Source organism: Macrobrachium nipponense, chromosome 19, assembly GCF_015104395.2.
Source record: "Macrobrachium nipponense isolate FS-2020 chromosome 19, ASM1510439v2, whole genome shotgun sequence".
Classification (NCBI taxonomy): Eukaryota; Metazoa; Arthropoda; class Malacostraca; order Decapoda; family Palaemonidae; genus Macrobrachium; species Macrobrachium nipponense.
The window spans coordinates 20,401,491-20,425,234 of NC_061088.1; the positions used below are offsets into that span (position 1 = coordinate 20,401,491).

Genomic DNA, 23,744 nt, shown 5'->3' on the forward strand with positions numbered 1-23,744 from the left:
TATTCAGGTCTCCTTCAACTCTTATTTCACTCTCGACGTGGTTCGGAAGTCACGTAAAGCCGTTGGTCCCGTTGCTGAATAACACTGGTTCCAAGCAACGTAAAAACACCATACATACAAACATATCTCTTATTCATGACCTCGCTCAAAAGTTCCACTCAGCATTGCCTCTTCTTCTCATATTGTTATTGACCCATCCCTCCTTTTAACAAGTAATTACCTCTTTCTCTTTCCACTCAGGGATTCATTAATACGTAGATATACTTAATTCTGTGGGCAACCCTAACAAATATATGTTCATATTTTTAATGTTTTACTTATTATTATTTTTCATATAAATAGCATTTTACTCCAGTGTTCTTTAATCTTTCCTGACTTTCAAAAATTTTGTCCTAAACAATGTTGCTGCTCAAACCACTGTGGTCTCCAAAAGAGTGGGTTTCTCTCCTAATTTGTGTCCTTTACATCAATGACTTTCTAGATTCTTCACTCATAAACTCTTTTACCCTTATTCCAGACATGTATCTTCCTTGCAATGCTTAAGTGTGCCTTGCACTATAATTGTAGATAGTACTAAAGGTTCGTTGGCCTACCCTGTTGCTTTGCTTTCTGTCTTCAACTTTTCATCCATTCTCTTTGATTGGTCCCCACTTATATGTCAGACTGCGATAACCTGCCTTGGCTCCAGTTTTCACCTCATTTAATATCAAATCCTTTGGCTAATCCCTATGAGACAGCAGTAGAACTGTGATACATTGGTCTTTTTCACCTGTGTAATAAATGAATTCAAACTACTTTACAAGAAATTTTTATCTGTAATTCTGAATTTAATATAAAATGCATAATATTTCTTTGAAACATGCTGGGCTTTTGATTCTAGCATATATTTTACTGCCCCAAGCAGGCCGATCTTTTCTTTCTAATAGTTACATAGTATACAGTAGCAATGACACCATCTAGGGATGACATGGAATTTAAAGTTAGGACCTATGAGGACATTCAGCTCTGAAAGGGAAATTGAGAGTAAAAGGGTTTCAAAGGTGCACCACTGAAAAGGAAGTTGAGAGTAAAAGGGTTTTAAAGGTGTAACTATGAAACAATTGTTGCACTATGAAACAATTGTTAGGAGAGGGTGGAAAGTAAGATAAAGGAAAGTGAATATGACTGGAGATAGAGTAAAAGGAATGGAAAGGGTTGCAGCTAGGCCCGAAGGGACGCTGCAAAAAATCTTAGGTAATGCAGACATTGCACGACGTGAGGTGCACTGACGGCACTGCCTCCCTACAGGGTACACTATCAAGGAAAACAAGAACTGTGTTCTTTCAAATCAAACTTTACCTAAACCTAAGCATGCATATGTATCCCAAAGACCATGATCAAATGGCCAAGACTCTCGTTACCATTAAATACTTTTTATCAAAAACTTTCGAACAACTCTTGAAGTGCAGTTAGCTACTTCTTAAGGCTCATTCCAGTGTTGTTTTCTATCTTTTAATAGCTTGGAATATACTTAGTATCCCATGCTTTCGATTTTTATAAATATTAAGTATCTTTGCCACTCTATGCAGTATAAGTCATCATAGACTTGTTTGAATGGTAATTTATTTGCCATAGACTGTCGCTGTCACATATGGATACACATTATCTTTTTTTCTATAGATTGTGGCTTTCCACAGTACAGTGTTATGGAATATTTTTTCATACTTAGGGTGACTGTTATACATGCTACTCTCTTTGTTGCACTAATAATTTTTTTATATTAAATCTTTACATTAATCATTTTAATTCTAGTTTCCTTTTCATGTTTAGGCACAATCTTCTGTAGAAGCTTATTAAATCAGGTAAATGGTATCCTTGTTCGTTTCATGATACTGTATTTATAATATGGATGACTATTTTAAAGTCATTAGAAAGTCATTCATAAAGTGAAATCATTTGGATATCTGCGTACATGTACTCTACTACAACAATCCATTGACTGTGATTTAAAGTACAGTAATTGTCTTGCACAGGCCAACCAATTCATTTGAAAATTGTTGGTGTTAAGTATCTCTGAAGAAAAAGAATTCATCGCCATCTGCTGTGCATTCCAAATATCTGCTCTTGTATCCATCATTCAACTATAACTCTAGCCCAACCACCTTAAAAGATCATAAAGATAACAGGTTAGTATCTTATTAAAAACCTTTGACAACAGACTTGTTTATGCATAATTAACAAAGAAGTGTGTCATGACCAAATACCAACAAACAAAGCTGGACTTGAACTGAAAAAGTCAGGACTCTACAAAGTTAAATGTTGGCTGTATATTATAATATTGGTCAGTATCTAACTCTCTTCCCTTTTTAAGAAAGATTCAGAGGTTAATTATGTATTATGCATAACATTTCTGAAATCATGGTCTGTAGCCACCTAAAAAAAATAAAGCAAGCAAGCCTGAAGTCTGCTGCAGAAACATCTAAACTGTGAGTAATATCATGGTTTACTTGACATGTACAAGAGATATGATCCTTTAACCAAGGCGAAGTAGTGGACTGTCTTAGAGCCTACCCTCCCACAAACGGTGCCTCATGCATTTTCCATGAGTATTCACCAGTGTTGTTAATAAGCTGCAGAGCTTCTTAACCTTACCAGAATCAAGACAGCTTCAAGATAGTAGACACATTCATGAAATGTACAAGAGATATGACCCTGTAACCAAGGAAAAGTAGTCGACTGTCTTAGAGACTACTCTCCCACAAATGGCGCCTCAAGCATTTTCCAGGAGAATTCACCAGTGCTGTAAATGCACTGTAGAGCTTCATAACCTTACCGGAATCAAGACAGTTTCAAGATAGTGGACAATCCATAAAATATACCATTCTCTATGGTATTTTCTTACCTTGTTAGGATACTCAGTAACAACAGTAGTCAGTGCCATTATACAGTTCCATGAACTCTATGGTGATTGCCTGGATATCAAAGGCTTGGTCAGGAAGGGATTCTGCAAAGGTTGCATTATGAAAATCAAGGGTTGTCTATTGCTTACTCTACAAACCATTGTTTCCATATAAATAAATTTCCTTGTTAAGAACAACCTCAGCACTTTTTGTATTGCTATACTGTACATGAAAAAAAGTACCCGGAATACAGACTGATCTAGTATACCTGAAGATTCTGTAAAGACAGGAAAACAAACTGCAGTGCCAGCCCAGATTTTGTTGACTTTCGTACAAAGAAAAAAACTAATACGTACTGATTTCGATGATACACATTGTCACAGTAGATTGTTCAGAAAACTTTTACCAGCACCTCAAGAGTGAAAGACTATCTTCCATGGACATGAGGAGGAGCCTTTACCACAATCATCCTCATTAGGAGGAAAAACCAGATCCCTCATTTGCTAATCAAGTCACCACCTTACATAAAATGTGAGGGAGTTTTACCTTATTCATTCATGTATCATGTCATATTTATGCTATGCATGAGAGATTCCTTATATTTTAAAGGCAACTTATCTAGAGAGGATAAGGCCCAAGTGCCATACAGAGGAGGCTTGGGTTGGCTTATGTACTGGGAATTTCCTCCAGTCTTCATTAGATATTGCTTTGCTCCACAGCCCTCAGATAGGGCATTGCTAACTGGGCAGTCTTTTGAAACCTGCAAGGGTCCTTAGTTAACAGTATTCCTGCAAAAAGACAAAAAAGGGCCCTACAAGTTGACAGAAAGACACTCACTAATTATCTGAGCTGTGGATGATAGGATGGGTAACAAACTTTATGCAGACAAGGTTTTTTGTGAGGTGGCCAACAGCTGGTGCTAAAGGTTCTTTTCAGCAAAAGTCTTCAGCTGCTCTGCTTTATGCCTTTCACTGTTCATACATTCTTTTTGGTCTATAGTCTTGGACTCGCCTGACTGTCCAACTTCTTTTACTTGATTTTGCTCAAGTTTACCCCCATCTTTTAAGAATAAACCCTTTGAATCAGTCTTATAAATCTAGAAATGGAACTTAATAATTTGATTAAACTACACTACTCTACATAATAATGAACTTGGGTCCTACACAAGCTTTTTCTTCCTTAGTGTCTGAGCTGTATTTACAATATTTTACTCATCTCAGTCTCTCAGTATACCTAAACATAATTTACTGTCAACAATTGGTGGGAAGACAAAAATGAATAAGATATTGTACCAGACCTCCTCTACAGCTGCATTAACAACTCCTTATGTAACAATAAACGAATAGTTATTACAGAAAAATGTAAGAATGAGAATAATTAAAAAACGAGGCTCAGTAATAATTACAAAAATTAAAGGCAAAAGTGTATTATCATTATTGTTGCAAAATACTTTAACCAGTTTACCTAGTGAAATTGCTACCCAATGCCTTATAGAAGTATTTATTCTTAACTGAAGGGCAAAAATTAGAAAACAAAATTTTTAATTTGGATACCAAGTGGGAAGAGACCACAGGGAATGAATGAAAGCAAGGAACAAAGAGCAAATGAAATAAAATAAAAACACAAAGAAAAATTATATTTGAATACCAAAGGAGAAAAACTATTGCATTACAGCATATCATTATTGATCTCACTATTCTTCAACAGACCCAAATCAGTTACAAAAATAACAACTGCAAATATACAAGAGGTATATAATATGTATCTACGCAAAACTTTCCTTATATATAAATGTACAATGTTCTGTCTGTGTTTTTTTCTTAAATCTCTCCCTTACTAATAAGAAATTTGAAAGTTTTTCTGTATGTAAAAATGCAAATTCTATTTTACCATTTTGGCTGTGAAGAGAATTATAAAGACAATCTTTGTACATTTCCAATTATTCTGGCTGTAATGACAACGGCAAAGATGTTGCTTTAGTAATCCTGATTTATCTTGATGTTGAGGGAGATGGTTCAACTTAAATGAGGATTGGATAGCCAATGGCAACTGCAAATCTTGTTTATGCAATCAAGTTGTATGCAACATGAGCAATAATGCTTTATAGAGCCCTTCATTCATTTATTCAAAATATCATTTTCCTTATATGAACTCTTTTTCTACCTTTACCTACATATAGATATTTATATTTACCCTTACTTCTCTTTTCTGACTGTTGATAGCCAAATTTCACAATGTACAAGGGAAGTTCAATGCTACAATGCTGAAAGATTGGCTGGTATTCATAAGACTCTTGTAGTGCTTATACAACTAATACAGCATTTAGTCGGTCTTTGTATAAAAGGGAGTTTTGTAAAATTTGTGGAAAGGATGTTCATAAAATAACGTCATGGCATAAGTTAAACATGAAATTAGTTCAGGCACAATGAATATTTTTCTCTGTCATTTGCTCCTGTTGTCTGAGTGAGGAGCAATTATTTCAGAAATCTTGAGGATTTTGGTGAAACAACATGTTTTCTGTTAGTCATTTGGTTTTAGTGATATTTATTGCATTGATGCCAGAAAAGTAATAATTCATTATACTATGGGTTAGGGGAGGAATGTACACATCAGTTTTTATGGTCTCTCACAAGCCTGTAAAATTATTATCATCATTATTATTATTAGGATATCTGAGAGGTGGAAAGTGGGACAAGACTGAGTTGAAGAAATTGGAGAGCTAGGTAGATACAGATCAGGCCAAAAGACAAAACAAAGGTAGCTGTGGCTGTAGGGATAAAGAATATTTAATACTACATAAAATACTTAGGGTGGGGCATGCCAGGCACACTATAAGCAGCAATCCTCTGATTGGCAAAGATAATGATACTATACTGCATAACCCCAGATCACCAAAATTATCATTAAAATGAACTTTTGACAGTTTTAAAGAAGATGGATATGTAAAATGCAGTGTACTGTGTAGGATTGACTGCAATGATAGCAAAGGTTTTCAGTAGTTTCCCTTTGTCTCCTGACTGCACAAATTTTGCCTTTTACTCTTAATCTCCTTTAGCCTCATTCCACCTAGCTGTCTCAACTTCTTATACCAGTACTGTAAAATTTTAGCAAAAGAAACAATACTATGCATGACAAAATTTTATTATAAAAAAAATAATAGACCAATAGACTACAGTCAGTGTACTGATTTTCTCAAACTCTCAATTCCCAATACAGTACTAAAATATGGCAAAAATATACATCAAAGTGAGCATTACATCTTGCATAAAAATATATACCATCTCAAAAATATATGAAGATATATTACTGTATTGTCAAACTTTTCTTATCAATAATTTCATCTTTAAATAATGGCAAAGCGTTGCATGTCCAACAGGGATGCCACTTTAATTTACGGAACTCTTCAAGACTTTTATAGAAGTCATAGTACGTCTCCTTTATTTCAGTTTCCTTGGGGAAACCTCGGAACCAGTCTTGCAATAAGTTTGCCAGTTCCTCTTTTGTTTTGAATATTAAACCATTCTCATTGTGATGTACTAACTCAGGAAGGGCTTGATACTCTATTGCTACAACGGGGATGCCACACCCAAACATATCTACCACTTTCATGGGTAAATCAAGGCCAGATGAAGAATAATGGAGGCACACACCAAGGTCAGCAGATGCAAGAAGCTTAGGATAATCTTCAGCTGACATCCAAGGGGTAATAACTTCTACATGCACCCAGTGTTGTTCAGCAATGAGGGATGTATAATAAGCTTTCATGGGTCCTTTTCCTGTCACAGCAACTATAAGAGGTGGATAGTGTTCAGGAAATTCTGTGCGTACTCTTTCATAATCTTCTAAGGCATGGAACAGGATAGAAAAATCCTCATCTTCTGTCCAACTGGTAGAGGATATCAGCAAAGCTGGGCGATCCTCACACTCTGCAACTCTGCCATCTGCATACCTTTCAGTAAACACATTCTTGTCAGGAGAGGAGCTAGAAAAACAATTGTATGTACCTGAAAGTTTCATCAGGTATTCATGTTTCTCCTCAATTGTCAAAGGGGAGAATCTAGCAGCTGGACGGTCATATAGGACGGTGACTTTTTTTATTCCCCAGTTTTGTTCGAGGTCTACTTTCATGGCCTTTGTAACGCACAAACCACCATGAGCAAGCTTGCCAAACACCCTTTCAGTCCACCTATATACTGACACTAAGGGATGATTGGGTCTTACTGAGAGGGCTAAAATAGTGTATCCATAATTATGCCAGTCAACATAAAATTTTGTCCGTGTGATGAAGCAGTACAACCAGCAAACAGGCATCGCAGGAACCCCGGGGGGGTTCTGCAGTAAGAGCTTTTCACTACAGGGGCATGTAGCAAGGGTAAAGAAAAGCACAACAGCTTGCCATAGCACCTTCAATATATAGGCTAAAAGTTTTGGAAACACTGACAGGAACTCAGGAGCAGGTCTCATGTACGTTAATGTGATATGTTCATCACTCAAGATTTCTATTTGAGGTTTTGTCCCAGAAAAGCCTATGAGGTTTACTTCAAATCCTTCTTGTGAGAGTGAAAGTGCATGATAGTTCATTCGAGGCGAACGACCAAGGTCTCCTAATACAACGACAGTGACATGCTCTCGCTCCTCAGTAGCTTCGTCATCCATAGTTGAGGAAATTAATTTGCACACCTGTAATGTTAAGAGAACTCAGAGGTAACTTACATCAATGATCAGACGAAAATCAGTAAAAGAGAATACTATGGTAAGAACTGTGAAGTAAAATGATATTGTTAGAATACAATAAAGTTTTGTACATACTTACCGGCAGATATATACTTAGCTTATGTCTCTGACGTCCGACAGAAATTCGAATTTCGCGGCACACGCTGCAGGTAGGTCAGGTGATCTATCCCCCTGCCGCTGGGTGGCAGGAATAGGAACCATTCCCGTTCTAGAACCAGATTTTCTCTTCCACCTGTCTCCTGAGGGGAGGCTGGGTGGGCCATTCATCGTATATATCTGCCGGGTAAGTATGTACAAAAACTTTATTGTATTCTAACAATATCATTTTTGTACATGCAACTCCCCGGCAGATATATACTTAGCTGATTGACACCCTTGGTGGTGGGTAAGAGACAACTATTTACTGAATGACAGGTAAACAACATACGTTGTAGGTAATAAAAAAAAATAAAACCTTGGTTCCTACTTGTTCAGGCGGAAGGATTCCATGGCTAATGCCTAGGAATCTGCTTCGCCTCAAGAGCCTCAGCGAGGATGTGACCTATGGCTAAGAGTTCTTGTGGGTCTGTCGATGGGTCTTATCCATTTATTCGACAGAGCCTCTTACATGACAATATGCCTATGCCTAGTGGCATAATTAAGGAGCACAACACCGATCCCGATCACCTGATCCTAACATGAGGGTTAGTGCTTAAGTTGAAAAGAGTTATCCCCAAACTCCTTTCAAACAACCCAAAGAAAAAACACGACGTTAAATAAAATTTAACACACTAGTTAAGGATCAGTATCGGCTCCCTATCCCAGCAATGTATCCGCAGACACGTATCAACCAAGAGAGAAGGATCTCCTCGTAGGCTATCTGACATCCTTCGGATATGGGTAAGTCCAACACAGAGTTTGCATCTCCCGTATGTGACAGCTAATATGTCCTTATGACAATATTGTTAAGGAAAGAACAAGAATTCAGCAAAAGCTCGCACTTCATGCGCTTTTAATTCTCAGCAGTTTGAAGGAATCATCAATGCACTTGTCAAGTGCTTAGGAGATCACATTGTCTCAAATAAAGAAGGCCAGGGCATTCTTTGATATAGATCTCTTCTGGGTGAAGCCTGGAGCCTGGCTAGCGCTTCGTGCCTGGCAGGCGCCTAGCGCCTGCTAGCGCCTCGCGCCTGGCTGGAGCCTTGCGCCTGAATGGGCGCCTAGAGCCTGGTGGAGCCTCGCGCCTGGATGGTGCCTTGCGCCTGGCTGGCGCCTGATTGGCTCCTCCTCCTGGCTAGCGCCTCGCGCCTGGCTGGAGGAGCCTTGTGTCTGGCTGGCGCCTTGCGCCTGGAGCTTGGCAGAAGACTTCTGATTACGATCTCTATGAGTCTGCATTGCCTCAAGAGTTTCAGCGCGGTAGGGACCTTGGACTGGACAAAAAACCCTTCTTGGGACTGTCAAATGGGGGTAGCCAAACCCGCTTTACACGGGACAGAGCCTTCTCGAAAATCATGTCAATGGGGGCTAGCCCCGCTTACACGACAGAGCCTTCTCGAATCATCAATCAAATGGGGGCTAGCCCGCTTACAACGACAGAGCCTTCTCGGATCGTGCCAATGGGGGCTGACCCACTTACATGGCAGAGCCTTACCGTTATCTATCAATGGGGACTAGCCCTCTTACATGACAGAGCTTAGGTTCTCTTTATGGAAGGAGCCTTGCGCCTGGATGGATCCTCAATCCTGACTGGAGCCTAGCCTTGAAGGAGCCTGGCACCTGGATGGCGCCTGGCTGGCTTCTAGAGCCTGGCTGGCTCCTAGAGCCTGGCTGGCGCCTCGCGCCTGGCTTGGCTCCTCCACACTTGCTGGAGCTTCGAGCTTGGAAGAGTCTCTAGTGGCTGTCTGGCGATGTCCACATCGGACACTTATATCTGTCCGATTTGTTCGCCTCTGGCGCATTTGCGCCAGGTTGGAGGCCCGCTCCTTCTCAGTATCCGACCATGACAGAGTTCCTTGGAACTGTCCGCCTCTGGCAGTTTTTCGCCTGTATTGGCATTTGGCGCCTGGATGGCGCTACATTGTCCGAGAGTCCTGAACAACCACATAGTCCTATTCAGGAGACTGGAGAAGGTGGAAGAAATTCTTCCCCTTTGATCTTTTGGCCCCTGGCAAGGGGAGGTGATGTAGTCAGCTACATCCAGTAGATGACAGGATATCTAACAATACGAGAGAGAAGAGTCTTCCTCCGAGGAGGAATCCTTCGTGAATACTTCCTTTGCTAACGAGATCCCTTCTTACATGTTGATGAGGTTCCTCGTTGCAGAAATTCTTCCCTATCTTGCCCGAAGGAAGGAAGGAGTCTGGAAGTCGAAGGAGACTCCGAGCTGAAATTGGGCGGAACCCTGATTTCTAGCTCTTATTGTATCCTTCTGAATACCTTCTGGGAAGCATTTCGAGCCCTCATCACACCCCGAAGACTGTAGGCAAACGTTTTTAAACCATCTCTTCTTCTGTAGATGAAAAGTAAGTACCCTGCCTGGGCAACGAAACTTCTATCTGAAAGCGTTGCGTCAGGAATAGAGGGTTTTAGTTCTTTTGCCAGACTACTATGCTGGCAAGAACCCATTGCCGAGTCTCCATTGAATAATGATGCGAGATTCCAATGCACAAAAAATTCACTTGTCTTCTTGGTCGTTTAGGGCTAAGAGAAACAAAGAATTCCTTCATAAACTTTCTCAAAGAAGTTTGATGAGGAGCAGTTCCATTTTGTCGGAACACGGAATCTGGTGGCCACAAAAAAGATCCATTCGAAAAGTACCTGTATCCTACTCTTTGTCGTATTGCGGTATCGTATAAGATCCGAAGATCTTAATCTTCTGTTATCTCTAATTTCCCCTTTGTAGAGACAGAGTATAGCCTTTTACTGCGTTCTTTGATAGCAGATATATACCTAGGTGATTCTTCCCTCTGAAAGTGAAGAAAGAACCTCGCTATGTGGTTCACAGAGGTATCGGAAGAGGACAGTTTCCTCATTCCATCTAGCACGATCTGCAGCAAATTCTAGTCTTAGCCCATGGGACTATGTCATTTACCTTGAAAAATCCTCTCATTCATGTCCACTTCGGTCAGTCTGCACGCGGAAAGACTCAGAGTGGAGAGGTTTTTCAGGTCTATTTATAATAGATTCTGATAGAATATCCAGATACTCTTGGAAAAGCCTACGAAAAACATGCTGTGAGAAGAACGTGACTTCTGTGAATCCAACTTCTCTAAGGCCAAAATGAGGCATTCATCCTCTCTTCCTTTGACGCCCATTTATCTTAATATCTGTTAAGAATTTATAACTAGGGGAAAAAAGACTAAAGTTTATTCCCCTTCTTTAAATTAAAAGATGTCGTATCTTGCTACCTCTCTTGGTTCGAGGAAAAGGAAGCAGTCTATAGGAAGCCTGTTCGTCTTCTACCTTGCGAAGAGATCTATGAAGAAGACTTCCCGCAGGTTCTCAAAACTCTTTTCAATAAATGTTAGACATACGTTAACAGTTATTAGCTTCGATCGAGAAGGTTCTCACGGACATGCAAAATCTTGCATCGAACCTTTAAGGATCGTTACGTTCCGTGTCTGTTCCCAAATAGGTTCTCTTTTGTTAACGCGAACAGGGGCGACAAAAAAAGAGATTCTCGATGCATACTATTGGCTGATATTAGAATAAATCATTTCATCATGTGGCCATTTAATAAGTCGACCCCTTTCCGATTAAATGGGGTAACGAAATCAGGAACGAATCTTGCCGTTACCGAGCCTCCGAGAGGCTACTGGTTTGTTTGTTTGTTTGTATGGTGTTTACGTGACTTCCCGAACCACGTCGAGAGTGAACTTCTATCACCAGAAATCCAACATCTCGCACTCCTCAATGGAATGGACCGAGAAACGAACCCGCGACACCGAGGTGAGAAGCAAACACCAAACCAACCACTAACTGGACTCTTAGGTTAATAACTCGCTAAAACGAGAAAATATCTTGGATGGTGCTTCTGGCGCATTGCGCCAGGCTGGCGCTTCTGACGCTTTGCGCCAGGCTGGCGCTTCCTTCTAGTTCTTTTAAGGTTATGTGCCAGAAACATCTGTGCCCTTATGGTACCCGACATCCTTCACGTGTTAATTCCATTCTTAGTAGGAAAAAAACTTTTATATACGTAGTATAGTCCATTCAGGGAAACAACTTCTGCCACTAAAGAGAATGTTTCCCATCCGACTCACCATCTTCTCTTGAGCAATATCCGATTCTAAAAAGGTTGTGTGCGTTTCTCGAAAGGATGAGAGAATTATATTATATCGTGCTCTGCCGTATTAGAATCTTTATTATACTGTCACATTGTGGTAAACAGCATTAATCTAGGAAACCTTTGTAAGGATACTGGAGAATTCTGTAGTTAACCTCGGTATGTGCATAAAGACTTGACCATACCGTTAGTCTAAAAATGAATTCTCTTCTACTACATTCATCTTCTCACTAAGCATGTACTCTAATAAGCCATGCTTTCGTAAGCATGCGAGCATCATATAATATAGAGTTTCCGCTGCGTTAGAATCCTTTAATAATGTTACCTACGGTAAACAGCATTGAAATGTTGTAATATCTTTCTTATTGAAAGCTTCTTAGCAAAAGGCAGACAATATTTTATTTATGTTTGCTTAACTATCCCCTCAATCCGAGATTGTAGGGGAGAGACACGGTTAGTTATTCCATCCCGCAGGAGAGAGACATGTAACCACCACTCATGACCGACACCTACATGTTACTGCGTCAGTGCTGCCAGGTCTAGCTGTAAAATTTCCCTAAATTGCCTGATTAAATTTCCCTGTTTGACACAAAATTTCCCTGTTATGTTTATATATATATATATATATATATATATATATATATATATATATATATATATATATATATATATATATATATATATATATATATATATATATATATATAACAAAGAACAGAAAGTAATAGTGCAGAATGGACCACGGATATATATACTATGTGTGTGTGTGATATATATATATATATATATATATATATATATATATATATATATATATATATATATATATATATATATATATATATATATATATATATAACGTATAGAGCTAAATGCTAGTTACTTACCTTATTGTTGTTCTTTTTTGTATATATCTTCGGTCATCAGTCTCAGTTGGGCACGTGTTATTGTCATGCTTTCAGAAGACGAGGTTTCAAATGTTCTCTTAGCATGTAGCATGCCATTTAATGTCTCGGTGCTCAGTGAATTTCTTGTTTTGGTCTTCATCAAGTTCACTTGTGAAAAAACTCTCTCTACGCTTGCACTTGAATGAGGCAAGCATAGTAGGTTTTTCATGAAATTTCCAACAAGTGGAAACAAAGGTGTTTCGTCACCTTTCTTCAATGTGTTAACCTTCTCCCAAAACTTAAAAGCATCCATTCCCGGCAGGACGTTTTAAGTCTGTGTTCCTAAGCAGCTCCACTCCCTATCTAATTCATTGAGTTGGTTTTCAGGAACTAAATTTGGGAAATGTGATGCTAAAGGAGCAACAGAAGATACAGTTTTCATTAAAATACTTTCTGGATCTAAGGCCTTGAGATTTGAGAGAATTTGGCTTTTCAGATCAAACCTTTTCAAAATCTGTTAGCACACTTCTATATAAAAAATCAAGGCATCTTAGTCGAAAAAAATCCAGCTGCTGGGTATTGATGTCACTGCCTATGCTCTGGAGTGATGCAGCCACTCGACCTCCAAAATACATTTCACTCAATGGCAGAAAATTACCAGGATCTTTTATTCGGACAGTTGACAGAGCTGTAGACTGTAGGTAGCTTGGTTTTAAATAACATTCAAGTATGGTTCTTAGGACTGCAGAGACTCTGTTATGCAAAACATAAATCTTTGGATTTTCAGATTGCATTTCTTTGTTCAGGTCATTAAAGATGGGTAACACATAATCCAGAAATTCTAAATATAACTTGCTGAATGGATCATTGAGTTTCTGAAGAATAGATTCAGCCGCCACAAGCCTATCTTCCAAGGCTGCTTGAGTGAAAAATAGTTTCAGAGCTGGAAGTTGTTCAAGTAACCGCTTTACAGCACTATGCAATGATAACCACCTAGTTTGGCAGGGGTGCAAAAGCGTTGTGAGGTTTGACATTAGCAAATTCTTGAAATTCTTTAAAGACAGCAGTCTGCTTTTGGTTGACAAAAATAATTGTAAATATCACGGGTCATATCTTCAATCCATCTTGGCAATAATCTGCATGCGTAGGAAGCGCAAAGATGAAAGGAATGGCATACACACTTCATTATAAACAAGTTAGGTATGTCCTTCTGTAGTAAAGTTGAGAGTGAATGATGAACTCCCATCATAACACTGGCCCCATCAGCGGCAAATCCTATTAAGTTCTGTTTGTAGGGAATATTTTCATCATCAAAAACAGATTTTATACATGCATGAAGACTGTCTGCAGTAGCGCTTTCTACTGGAACGAGTGTTAAAAAGGCATCTTTTTAATGCCCTTTTTGAGGTGGCACTCTAACAACAAGGCAAGATGTTTCGTACAGCCTCTGTCAGTAGATTCATCTACCATTAGGGAGAAACGATTTTTCTCTTAAAAGTTCATCAACTCTTCCCTCCTCGTTCGACCGATGACATTTTTCACAACAGCTGTACATTTTGTTCTGTTACATTTGAGTTTCTTTACTACCTCTGGGTCCGCACATATTACTTTCATAGCTGGTAGAAGTTTATCAGCAACCGAAAATGGAAGATTAAGTTCACTAAGCACAGCAGCAAATCGGATTTCAGCTTCCTTCACTTTATTACTTATGTTTTCTCCACTAACACTTGGCATATCAACTACACTAACTGACTGCTGAATACTTTCGGCAATCTTTTTATGCTTGGCCCCTGCAGCATGTTTTCTATCTCCGACTTCCCAGCTTTCCCACCCATCGGAATACACCATTTACAATGGTAAAACAAAGGGCCTTTAACTACTTTTTGACAACCAACGTTTAAATTTGGGATCATTTTCCCACTTTTCTGAATATTTCTGTTCGTATGATAAGCGTTTGCGTTTAGGAGGAGGAGTAGACATGGCACTAGGAAAATAGGAGAGACACAACAGAAGCTGTAACTTTAACGCTGTCTTACCACTGCGTTGGTCTCTAAGGCGCGATAGCAGTCTCCGTTAGCAGTCTGGGCCTTACTCTTCCAGAGTTGCCAGCTACTCCATTAAATATGGAATCTTATAAAATTATAATCGAACTTCAGGAAGTCTTATTCATGCATATTTTAAGCGAAAACAAGACTTCGATAAATCTAGAAGCTAAGTAGGTGTTGTCTTAACAATCCCTTTAAGCGTAGTCCTTCCTAGGAAATTCCTGGAAGGATACTGGTAATTGAGTTGCTCTGCAAAGAAGTAACTACGGTATGTGTGATTTGCCGTATCGTATTCTCAAACAGCAGATACTCTACTACCTTCTTTCCCTGCCGAGGCAGATAGAGAAAAGAAAAAATTTTTACTGTCTTCGTTCTTTTCGTTAATAGAATGATAGAAAGAGTAGTATATATCTCCTTAAGGAAGGAAGTTAATCCAGGAACTCTTTTTTAAATCTTCGTGATTTCCTCATAAATCGCGGAAGAGACAGAATTCCTGTTCATCTGTAGGGTTTACGGAAGGAAGTAGATATTTCCTATCCGCCATCATACCCAAACGTCGATGAGATTCTTATAAGAAAAACTCCCAAAGCTCTTGCCTCTTCATAACGAGGGAAGAGCATGAATGAAGGAGAGAGTCCGCATTGAGAGGAACTGCCAAACACAGGAGTCTTCTGAAAAAAAAAAAAAAAAAAAAAAAAAAAAAAAAAAAAAAAAAAAACAAAAAAAAAAAAAAAAAAAAAAAAAAAAAAAAAGGCTTCTCTTAGTATCAGAATCCTTCTGACAAACGCAACGGCGTTGCTCAAGTTAAAAACTCAAAGCAGGAGCCTCGCGGACTGACCTCCTCTCTCATAAGAAGATTTGGAATATTCTGGCGCCTGGCTCCTTGCGCCTAGCGCCCTGGATAGTTTCCGCGCGCCTGGAATGTTCCGCACGCTAGAAAGGAGACTCGCCCCTGGAACAGTTCGCTTGCGTGGAAGGTGAGGTCCCGTGTGCCCTGATAGTTTCCGAGCGCCTACTAGACCCCTTTTAGAAAGAGCCTCTTGCCCGGAAACGTTCAATGGAAGGATCGTTCTGATTGCCACTGTACTATAAGGCTCCTTGCTCTAGCCGTCTGTTTTTCTGGCGCAATTTGCGCCAGGCTGGCGCTTGCTTCGTCTCTTTGAAGGCGCCTTCCGCCAAGAAAAATTTGCTAGAACGCGGCTCGCGCTCAGTTGCTAGAACGCGGCTCGCGCTAGTCTGTTTTCTGGAACACGGCTCGCTGCTGGCTGTTGGAACGTGGCTCACGCTGGCTTGCTGGAACGCGGCTTCCTAAGTTCCTGGCTGGCTCTTGCTCAGTGTTCTCTTAGTTTTCAGAGAACGCGCTAGATCATCAAACATATACATTCTTCGTTTTTTCGGATGTAAGATGAAGAGACGCACTTTTTTAAGGATGCCCTTTCAATGGCTATCCTTGGCAGTCTGGGACGCTCTACAGAAACCTGCCGAGGGGACGCCTGACGGTGGGGATTCTCTGAAACCTCCTTACGGCTTTCGACATTCCTTCTCCCTGGGCTTGGGAGCTTGAAAGAGGTCTAGCCTGGGAGCGAGACAGAGCCGATCGGACGCACCCTCCACTGCAATGGGGAACACTAGTAATCACTTCTTACCTTTCAATAGCTCGCATTTTGAGCCACAATCCTTGTCTTCAAATTGCAATTATGAATTTGAAGTTTTCTGCGAAGTAAGAAGGTGATGAGGATGCAACACTACTAGTACTGTTAATACTCTAATTGCTCGTTAGTACGAGTTTCCAAAAAACTTTTAAAAGAAACGTATCTAGTTACATGCTTTACTGACTCCCTAAAGTAGGAAGTCAGTATATTTTCCTCAATCAATTCTAAACACTTATTACACGTATTAATGAATAAATATTAATATTTCCCTTTCTTGCAAACTATGTGAGTGTCTACCGAAAATTTCGGTAGTTACACGTCATATATTCTTCGAAAACTTTTCGAAGCCAAATTCATTAAAAAGTTAATAAAAGCGTATGCCGAACCAAAGACCCAGTACTTCCTGCAAAAGACAGCCCAGAAGATCGATGGCGATGAAAAACGAAAATCAAGTCAGGAGGTAGCAAACAACATATGTTTGACACTACCGCGACAGAGAAAATCTGGTTCTAGAAACGGGAATGGTTCCTATTCCTGCCACCCAGCGGCAGGGGGGTAGATCACCTGACCTACCTGCAGCGTGTGCCGCGAAATTCGAATTTCTGTCGGACGTCAGAGACATAAGCTAAGTATATATCTGCCGGGGAAGTTGCATGTACAAAAATGACTTGTAACATGATAATGTTGCCTTTAATTAACTTTCCATCAATTCTAAAATCACACATTCAAGAGAAAATGAAGTCAACTGTCTCAGGAATTAAATTACTTATAGAAGTGCTATAGTTACATGTCTTGGAATCTTGAAAAATATTAACATGAATAAATACAAGTAGAATGTTTTTGAGGACATCTGTTGCCACTGCTGATTTAAAAAGAAACAGATGAGATTTTAAAGATATACTTCTTAAAGTAAAATGATGATGGTGGGAAGAGGCAAAGGATTATGTTTCTTGGAAACAATGAGGCTAGGAAATAACGAAAATATTGAAACAAATCTGCTCCACTTACTTGGGGTCAGATGCTCAATCTTATAAACCTCCAGGTCACATATTAAATACTAGTGAAAGTATCCGCTACACTGGCATAGTCATTGGCTTGTACCGGTGCAACTTGTACCTGCAAAATAATAATACTGATGCACTGCACTGCCATTTTTTTCACATAGTACAGTTAAAAGACAATACACTTGCTGCACAGCAATACAGTGTTCTATTACAATTAAATGAGGATGATGAATATCAAAATAACTAATGGTCTATTATCTTCATAATATACATACTTTTATTATGAAAAGTCGAAAAGTCATGAACTTGCCTAGCATGCTTCCATATAATGCCTATTTGTAAATAAAAGGAATTAAAAACAATATGTCAAAGTAATTATGATTAAAAATGATAACTACATTAGACAAGAAAATAAAAATCTATAAGTGAATATTATGCAAAGAAAAGTGTATCCTCAAGTAAAATGCCTCAATACCCAAACTGTGGGAGAGGCTAGATGACTCACCAGCCAGAATAGTGGTTCAGATAGTCCACAAAACAAAACTGAAAGGGGCATCAACTGCTGCTACTTAAATCCAGAAAAAGGCTATGGATAATGTCCACAATTATTGCCTTAAAACACTGTCCAGCACATCTGCTAACTGAACCCTTTCCTGTCTCATTCATAAAAGAACCTACGACTACTTGCATCCACAAAATAATTAATGTACAGTGATTCAAAGCATGACTTTTTCTCGCTTTGCTGATAGGTTGACCTGTCCTATTGCAGTAAGGAGCCCAAATTCTTCTGCTAATAGATCAACTTGACCAAGATCATTTTTCTGCTGATAGATTAACCTACGCAGTAAAAAATCAATTTCTAAAACTTTTATCACTTTCTTCATAAATGTTAGTCTATATTACCAAAACTTTTATGGTATTGAAATGAGACTAAAGTACAATACACTGTTTTTTTCATTTAGAAAAAATAAACTGATGAACCTGAACTCCTCCATATCACAAGCAAAGATGTTGATGATAGTCGGTCAAAACTCTCCAAACCTCCTGCTGCTGAAAGGAAAATTGATAGTAAGAAGATCTGAAAGGTGTAACAGGAGGAAAATCTTGCAGTTGCACCAAGAAACAGTTGTTAGGAGCGGGTGGAAAGTCAGATGAAAGAAAGAGAATATGAACAGAGGTACAGTAAAAGGAGTGAGGGAGGTTGCAGCTATGGGCCAAAGGGACGCTACAACAGTGAGCCCTAAGTAGTGCCTACGGTCCACCGCATGAGGAGTCCTAATAGCACTAAACCCCCCTATGTTGAAAGAATTGTTTCAGTTGCACAAAAAATTAACACAACTCATTTGAGCCACTGAATTAGTCACTGGTTTTGGAAATGGTTTTGGAAACAACTCAAGACCAAAACAAAAAAGTTAGCTTTAACTGCGGTGGTAAAAATTTCACTCGTACTTGGCTAATTTCAGCTAATGTTGTCATCACCATCCATTTTGCAAGGGAAGTACGTAATAATTTGGTATACTGTTCACGCTGGGGTACTCACATCACTATTCACTTGTAAAGTGAAATATAAGGCTTTCAGTTCAACTGAAACCTTTCTGTTGTATTAAAGACCAGTGTTGCAATATGGCCATCAAAGAACAAATACTGAAAGCCTACTACATATTTGGATGCAAAGCATAAATTAACTTGTGCACTCACACTACTGCACTTCTAACACTGTATAAAAAATCAGTTTGTTCAAATAAAAATTTAAATTTTCTATATATGAGATTTAAACTTAAAAATTCACTTCTCTTGACAAAAGTTGTTCTTGCAAAAAAATCTATAACCACTCTATTCTAAAGTGTCCTGCAACGCAATTTCTCTGTAAAATAACCAGTGATTATGTTATCAAGCAAAAGTACTAATCTTATCAGTACTACTGATTACATTTATGTAATCATATTCTTTTTTCTCTCTCTCTCTTTTACCAATAATGGCATTCCTGTTTCACATCCATACATTAGACAACACTGTTAATCATTTACTACTCATATTTTAAAAGCCTTGGACTGGTATTAATGAACAAGATGAAACAGCATGCACATATAACCCAGTTTAAAAACACTGCTATGTATTTCCATTAGAAATACAGGTATTTATTGAACAACATACTGTACACCTCAATTAACTGTAGATTTAAAGAAAAGCAAAAGTAAGAAATAAAAAACTCCCTTCCAACAATGGTGAATAAAATTTTCAGCAAACAAGTCTTTCCACTTTGCTGTAAGTGTAGTTCCAACTACGTACTACAAAAATTCAAGAGGTTTTAAAGTAAAATAACCTAGCATTTCAACAGCTCTTTATGGTATTACCTGACTGTTTAGAAATTCCCATATCTGAGGTGCTTCATATGCTGGCTCCAGTCTTGAAAGTACTCTATATAAGGCACTTTATATGATCAGTGATCTTGTCACTAAGTCCTCTTTTTTCCTATTGCAAGGAAACATTGTTTTTTCTATTGCAAGGAAACATTCTGTCTCTTATCTATATGTGACATTTAGGTCACTATTCCTTTAAGATCAAGGAAAGAGTTCCTCCTAACATCAGGCAGTATCGTAACAAGTACCATGCTGTCTTTTCATTATTTACCCAGGAAATCAGTAATTCTCAGATTTAATAGTTCAACGACTGTCCTTCCTTCCACTACCATGTTATTTTTTTTTCATCTTCTTCCCAATCCTGGTTTTCTTGTTAAGGAACAGATCTATCAATCTTCAAGGTTAAGCCCAAGCATTATACCTTCCCCTTTCTTTTTTACTTTCTTGGGGCTTGGCCTCATAAAGGCATCTTGAATTGCCTTGCTCCTACTTCAGCAATGTCCTTGAAAAAAATTCTACACTTTTGATGGCAACACAACCGACATTAAAAAGTTTCCTTTGGGACCTCACTGGATTTTGTTTCCCATTTACCATCTCAATCAAAACCCTTGGCCTACAAAAGCTAACAAGATTCTATGACAGGTTAGTTGGCTTCATCTGTGGTTTTTGACCTGGTAACTTTAATGAGACTTTAAGATTAAATCACCCATTCTAAATTGTCAAGAATACGGCATTCAGTGACCTAGCAATCCATATAATTTGGTGCAACTACCGATACCACTACACAGTTGCTTATGTGCAGCATTGTACAACTTGTTCTAAGACATTCTTGTCATTTAGTAGGTACTATTGTGTCATAAGCCTAGTATGCACATAAGGTGGCAGCAGCTAGATGCTTCCAATCCAATCTTGACACATTTATTTTTTTGTTGTGTGTGTGTGAATACTTATTACTGTTTCTGACAGTTTTTATGTGATTTTAGCAAAGTTGATATTTATTGCCATTTTTGTTGTAAATTCTTAGTTAACCCACTACTATAACCTATACCACAGATGGGGAACCCCTTGTGAGAAACCACATGTTTATTTAAGGTATGGTTACGTAAAATAGGACTTGACTTCCTCTGACTGGTTAGGTTTAGATAGATTACTCCACAGGGCTGTTTTTCCTCCTTCCAAAAGCCCTTGTTTCTCACTAAGGCCTCCATTATCATGAGTTTCAGAGTAAAATTGTAGTGTAGTAGGTTAACCATGCAGTTTGGATGAAAGTACTAATCAAATTTGTCAAAATCACATCCAAAACAATCATAAACACCATACTTCACCAGTTTTAGTATTAACTGATGAATTGTTTGTATTTACCAAAGTTTTATCAACATCAACTAACCTACAACACAAGTGGCTAGCCTAAGAAGCTTATGGGTGTTAAAGCAATCGCCCAACTCATAGATTACCAGGTCTGATTACAAAGGTCAAACTTCTTAAAAGTAGCACTAGCCAAGGTTGTGTTAAGAAAATTTGCAAAAGGGCTTTCAATCATAATTTCAAAACAGAGAGCAGTTAGGATAGGAGAGCCTATGGTTAGACTGTACAGTGTTACTATAATTCCTTGCCTACACCAAATGTAATATTAGAATATGTTAAACCGTGGTCATTTTGGAATGTATCATTATGAATTACAAGGAGTAAATAAATAATTAATTATGTATTTACCACACAAACATAAAGGATTGTGCCTTTTTATTAATCCAATGTTATTATTTTGAAGTGTTCCATTCCCAGTTTATGGATTCATAGAGATGACAGGTGTTTGTGGTGCATACAATATTTGTGAACTAGGTGCTTATGGGAATTTTTTTGGTTTTGTTTTTCTGGTATGTAATAATTGCATACCATTATCACACACAACAACACACTGAAAACTAAATAAATTCTCATACTAAAGTACCAGGATGAGTTCGGACTAACATCAGTTTCCACAACAGTTCCTTCATTTTAATAATAGCTGCCATGTTGGTAAGAAATGTTCTAGGAAATCTTGACTGGAGATCATTCTACTGATAAACGCCTCTTTATAAAACAAACTTTGTTTGAAAGATTCAGTTTCCGAGACTAGGAATAGACGAGAGGAAATGTGTTCCTTAAAGTTATGTTACTTTACCCTCAAGGCAATAAGTAGGCTATGCTAAGTGTAATGGCAAAGGGGAGACAGGTTGTTGCTCCCTTGCCAGTTATGACCTGATGTACAAATTAAGGTTAAGAAGAATATCTGTATACTTCATTTTAATGATTTATGGTGGTCTAGGTCAGCATGTGTGGGGGGTGAGGAGGGGTCAAATGGATGTAGCCTCCACCCTCACATAGGTAAGAACCCAGTGCCCTAAGTTAGGTTAGGTTGAGGGAGGTTAGGATAAAATTTGTCACTGTAACTCCCACTTTTACTTGTTCATGCTTTATAAGGTTTTGATTATTACTATTGACAAAGGTACTTGAACTAGTTAGGGTAAAAAACCGCATGGTACAGGGGTGGACCATGTACGATCAGCGTGAACAAACCCCAAAAAAGTACATTATAACGCGTCCTGACATCGGAAATGGGCATCAGTCGCGACTTGTTGTTGGTGAGAAAACGGAGCTAAAGACATCTTACTTTTCGGTGTCAGGACGCGTTATAATGTACTTTTCTTGGGGTTGTACACATTGATCGTACATGGTCCACCCCTGTACCATGCGGTTTTTTACCCTATGTACTTTTTTAAGTTGTGTTGTAATTTAAGCATTTCAACCCTTTCTGACAGGTATATTTAATTCGCTTTTGGCTTTTCCCCAGCCAAAACTCCTAGTTTCCATCCTACTTGTTGGCTATACGAGGAGGGGGGAAAAATATACATGCAAAAGAGAATTTAACCAGCATAGGTAAAAATGGTCAGAACTGCGTAAAACACGAGATAAACAACCAGGAATAGTTATACCTATGAGGCTTGGGGATTTGGTTAAGAATTCCAGCACTGAAGTAATGTGAGACCTAGCCTACTGCCACAATACCTATGAGAAGTGGGCCTACGCTACACTACGATCCAGGCATGGTTTAGACCTAGCCAACTATTCCATAACCTAAAGCAACAATGTGCGCAAATGAAGGTGGGGTTAGCCAGACGACATTTTACAACAGCAATACATTCAGTCGTAGGCCTCATAGGTAGGTAAATGTCACGTAGATTCACCATTCTGACTTCTGCACGAAGTTCCAGATTTCACAAAACCCTGAAGCTTTACTACCTAGGTATAATATGAAGGCAAGAATACTTACTAAAGAAAGGGTCAAGCATAACCAAATTTAGCGACGTAAGTAAGTCCTGTGACCTGGAAGTGAAGTTGAAAGGTCCTGACTTCTGCTCCTTCAATTCTGAAGTTTGGTATTTGACCGTATTTCAGAGGCAATGTTTACACCGAGTTGACAGTTGCATGACAGCTAGTGTTCAGTATGAAACATTTACTGAAAAATATAACTTATCTCATACTGTTCTCAGTTTCATTTTGAAATATAGTAATTTAAAATATATTACATGGTCTCAAAGTTACTTTTATATTATTTCGTAATGACTTCGATTGAGATTTAAAGATTACTTAAAACGGATGAAATCGTTCAATAAAGAACAACGCTGTCGTGTTGCTGGGTTTGTGCTGATAGAACGCTCGGAAACGTGATACTGCTGACGCACGTATAGCAATGGTTGCGTCTTTAATTACAGTGGGTTTCGGTTCTCTTGCATACCGTCATACCCCAGTGCATGATTAGACCACAGACATGACCACTGCTAGCAAGCTGTTCGAAGCTTTCATGTGGCCTTGGTGTCCGTGCATGCAATAGGAAGGAACTGACAGTATGTGAGAGAAGCAATTAATCATAATTCGTGCATGT

General features: G+C 38.7%; 1 protein-coding gene across 2 annotated transcripts; it reads right to left on the reverse strand.

Annotated features, from left to right (window-relative positions):
* Window positions 1-6,004: 6,004 nt before the first annotated feature.
* LOC135214719 (chitobiosyldiphosphodolichol beta-mannosyltransferase-like) lies at window positions 6,005-23,302 on the reverse strand. Of its 2 annotated transcripts, none has more exons than XM_064249052.1 (3): window positions 23,133-23,302; window positions 17,467-17,574; window positions 6,005-7,559 (listed from the first exon to the last, which is right to left on the reverse strand). In XM_064249052.1, exon 3 carries the CDS (start codon window positions 7,533-7,535, stop codon window positions 6,183-6,185), a length of 1,353 nt encoding a protein of 450 aa, XP_064105122.1. In that variant the 5' UTR covers window positions 7,536-7,559; window positions 17,467-17,574; window positions 23,133-23,302; the 3' UTR covers window positions 6,005-6,182. The 2 variants fall into 2 exon arrangements, with proteins under 2 accessions (XP_064105122.1, XP_064105130.1); XM_064249060.1 differs by lacking the exon at window positions 23,133-23,302 and adding an exon at window positions 17,968-19,301.
* Between the last annotated feature and the right edge of the window lie 442 nt (window positions 23,303-23,744).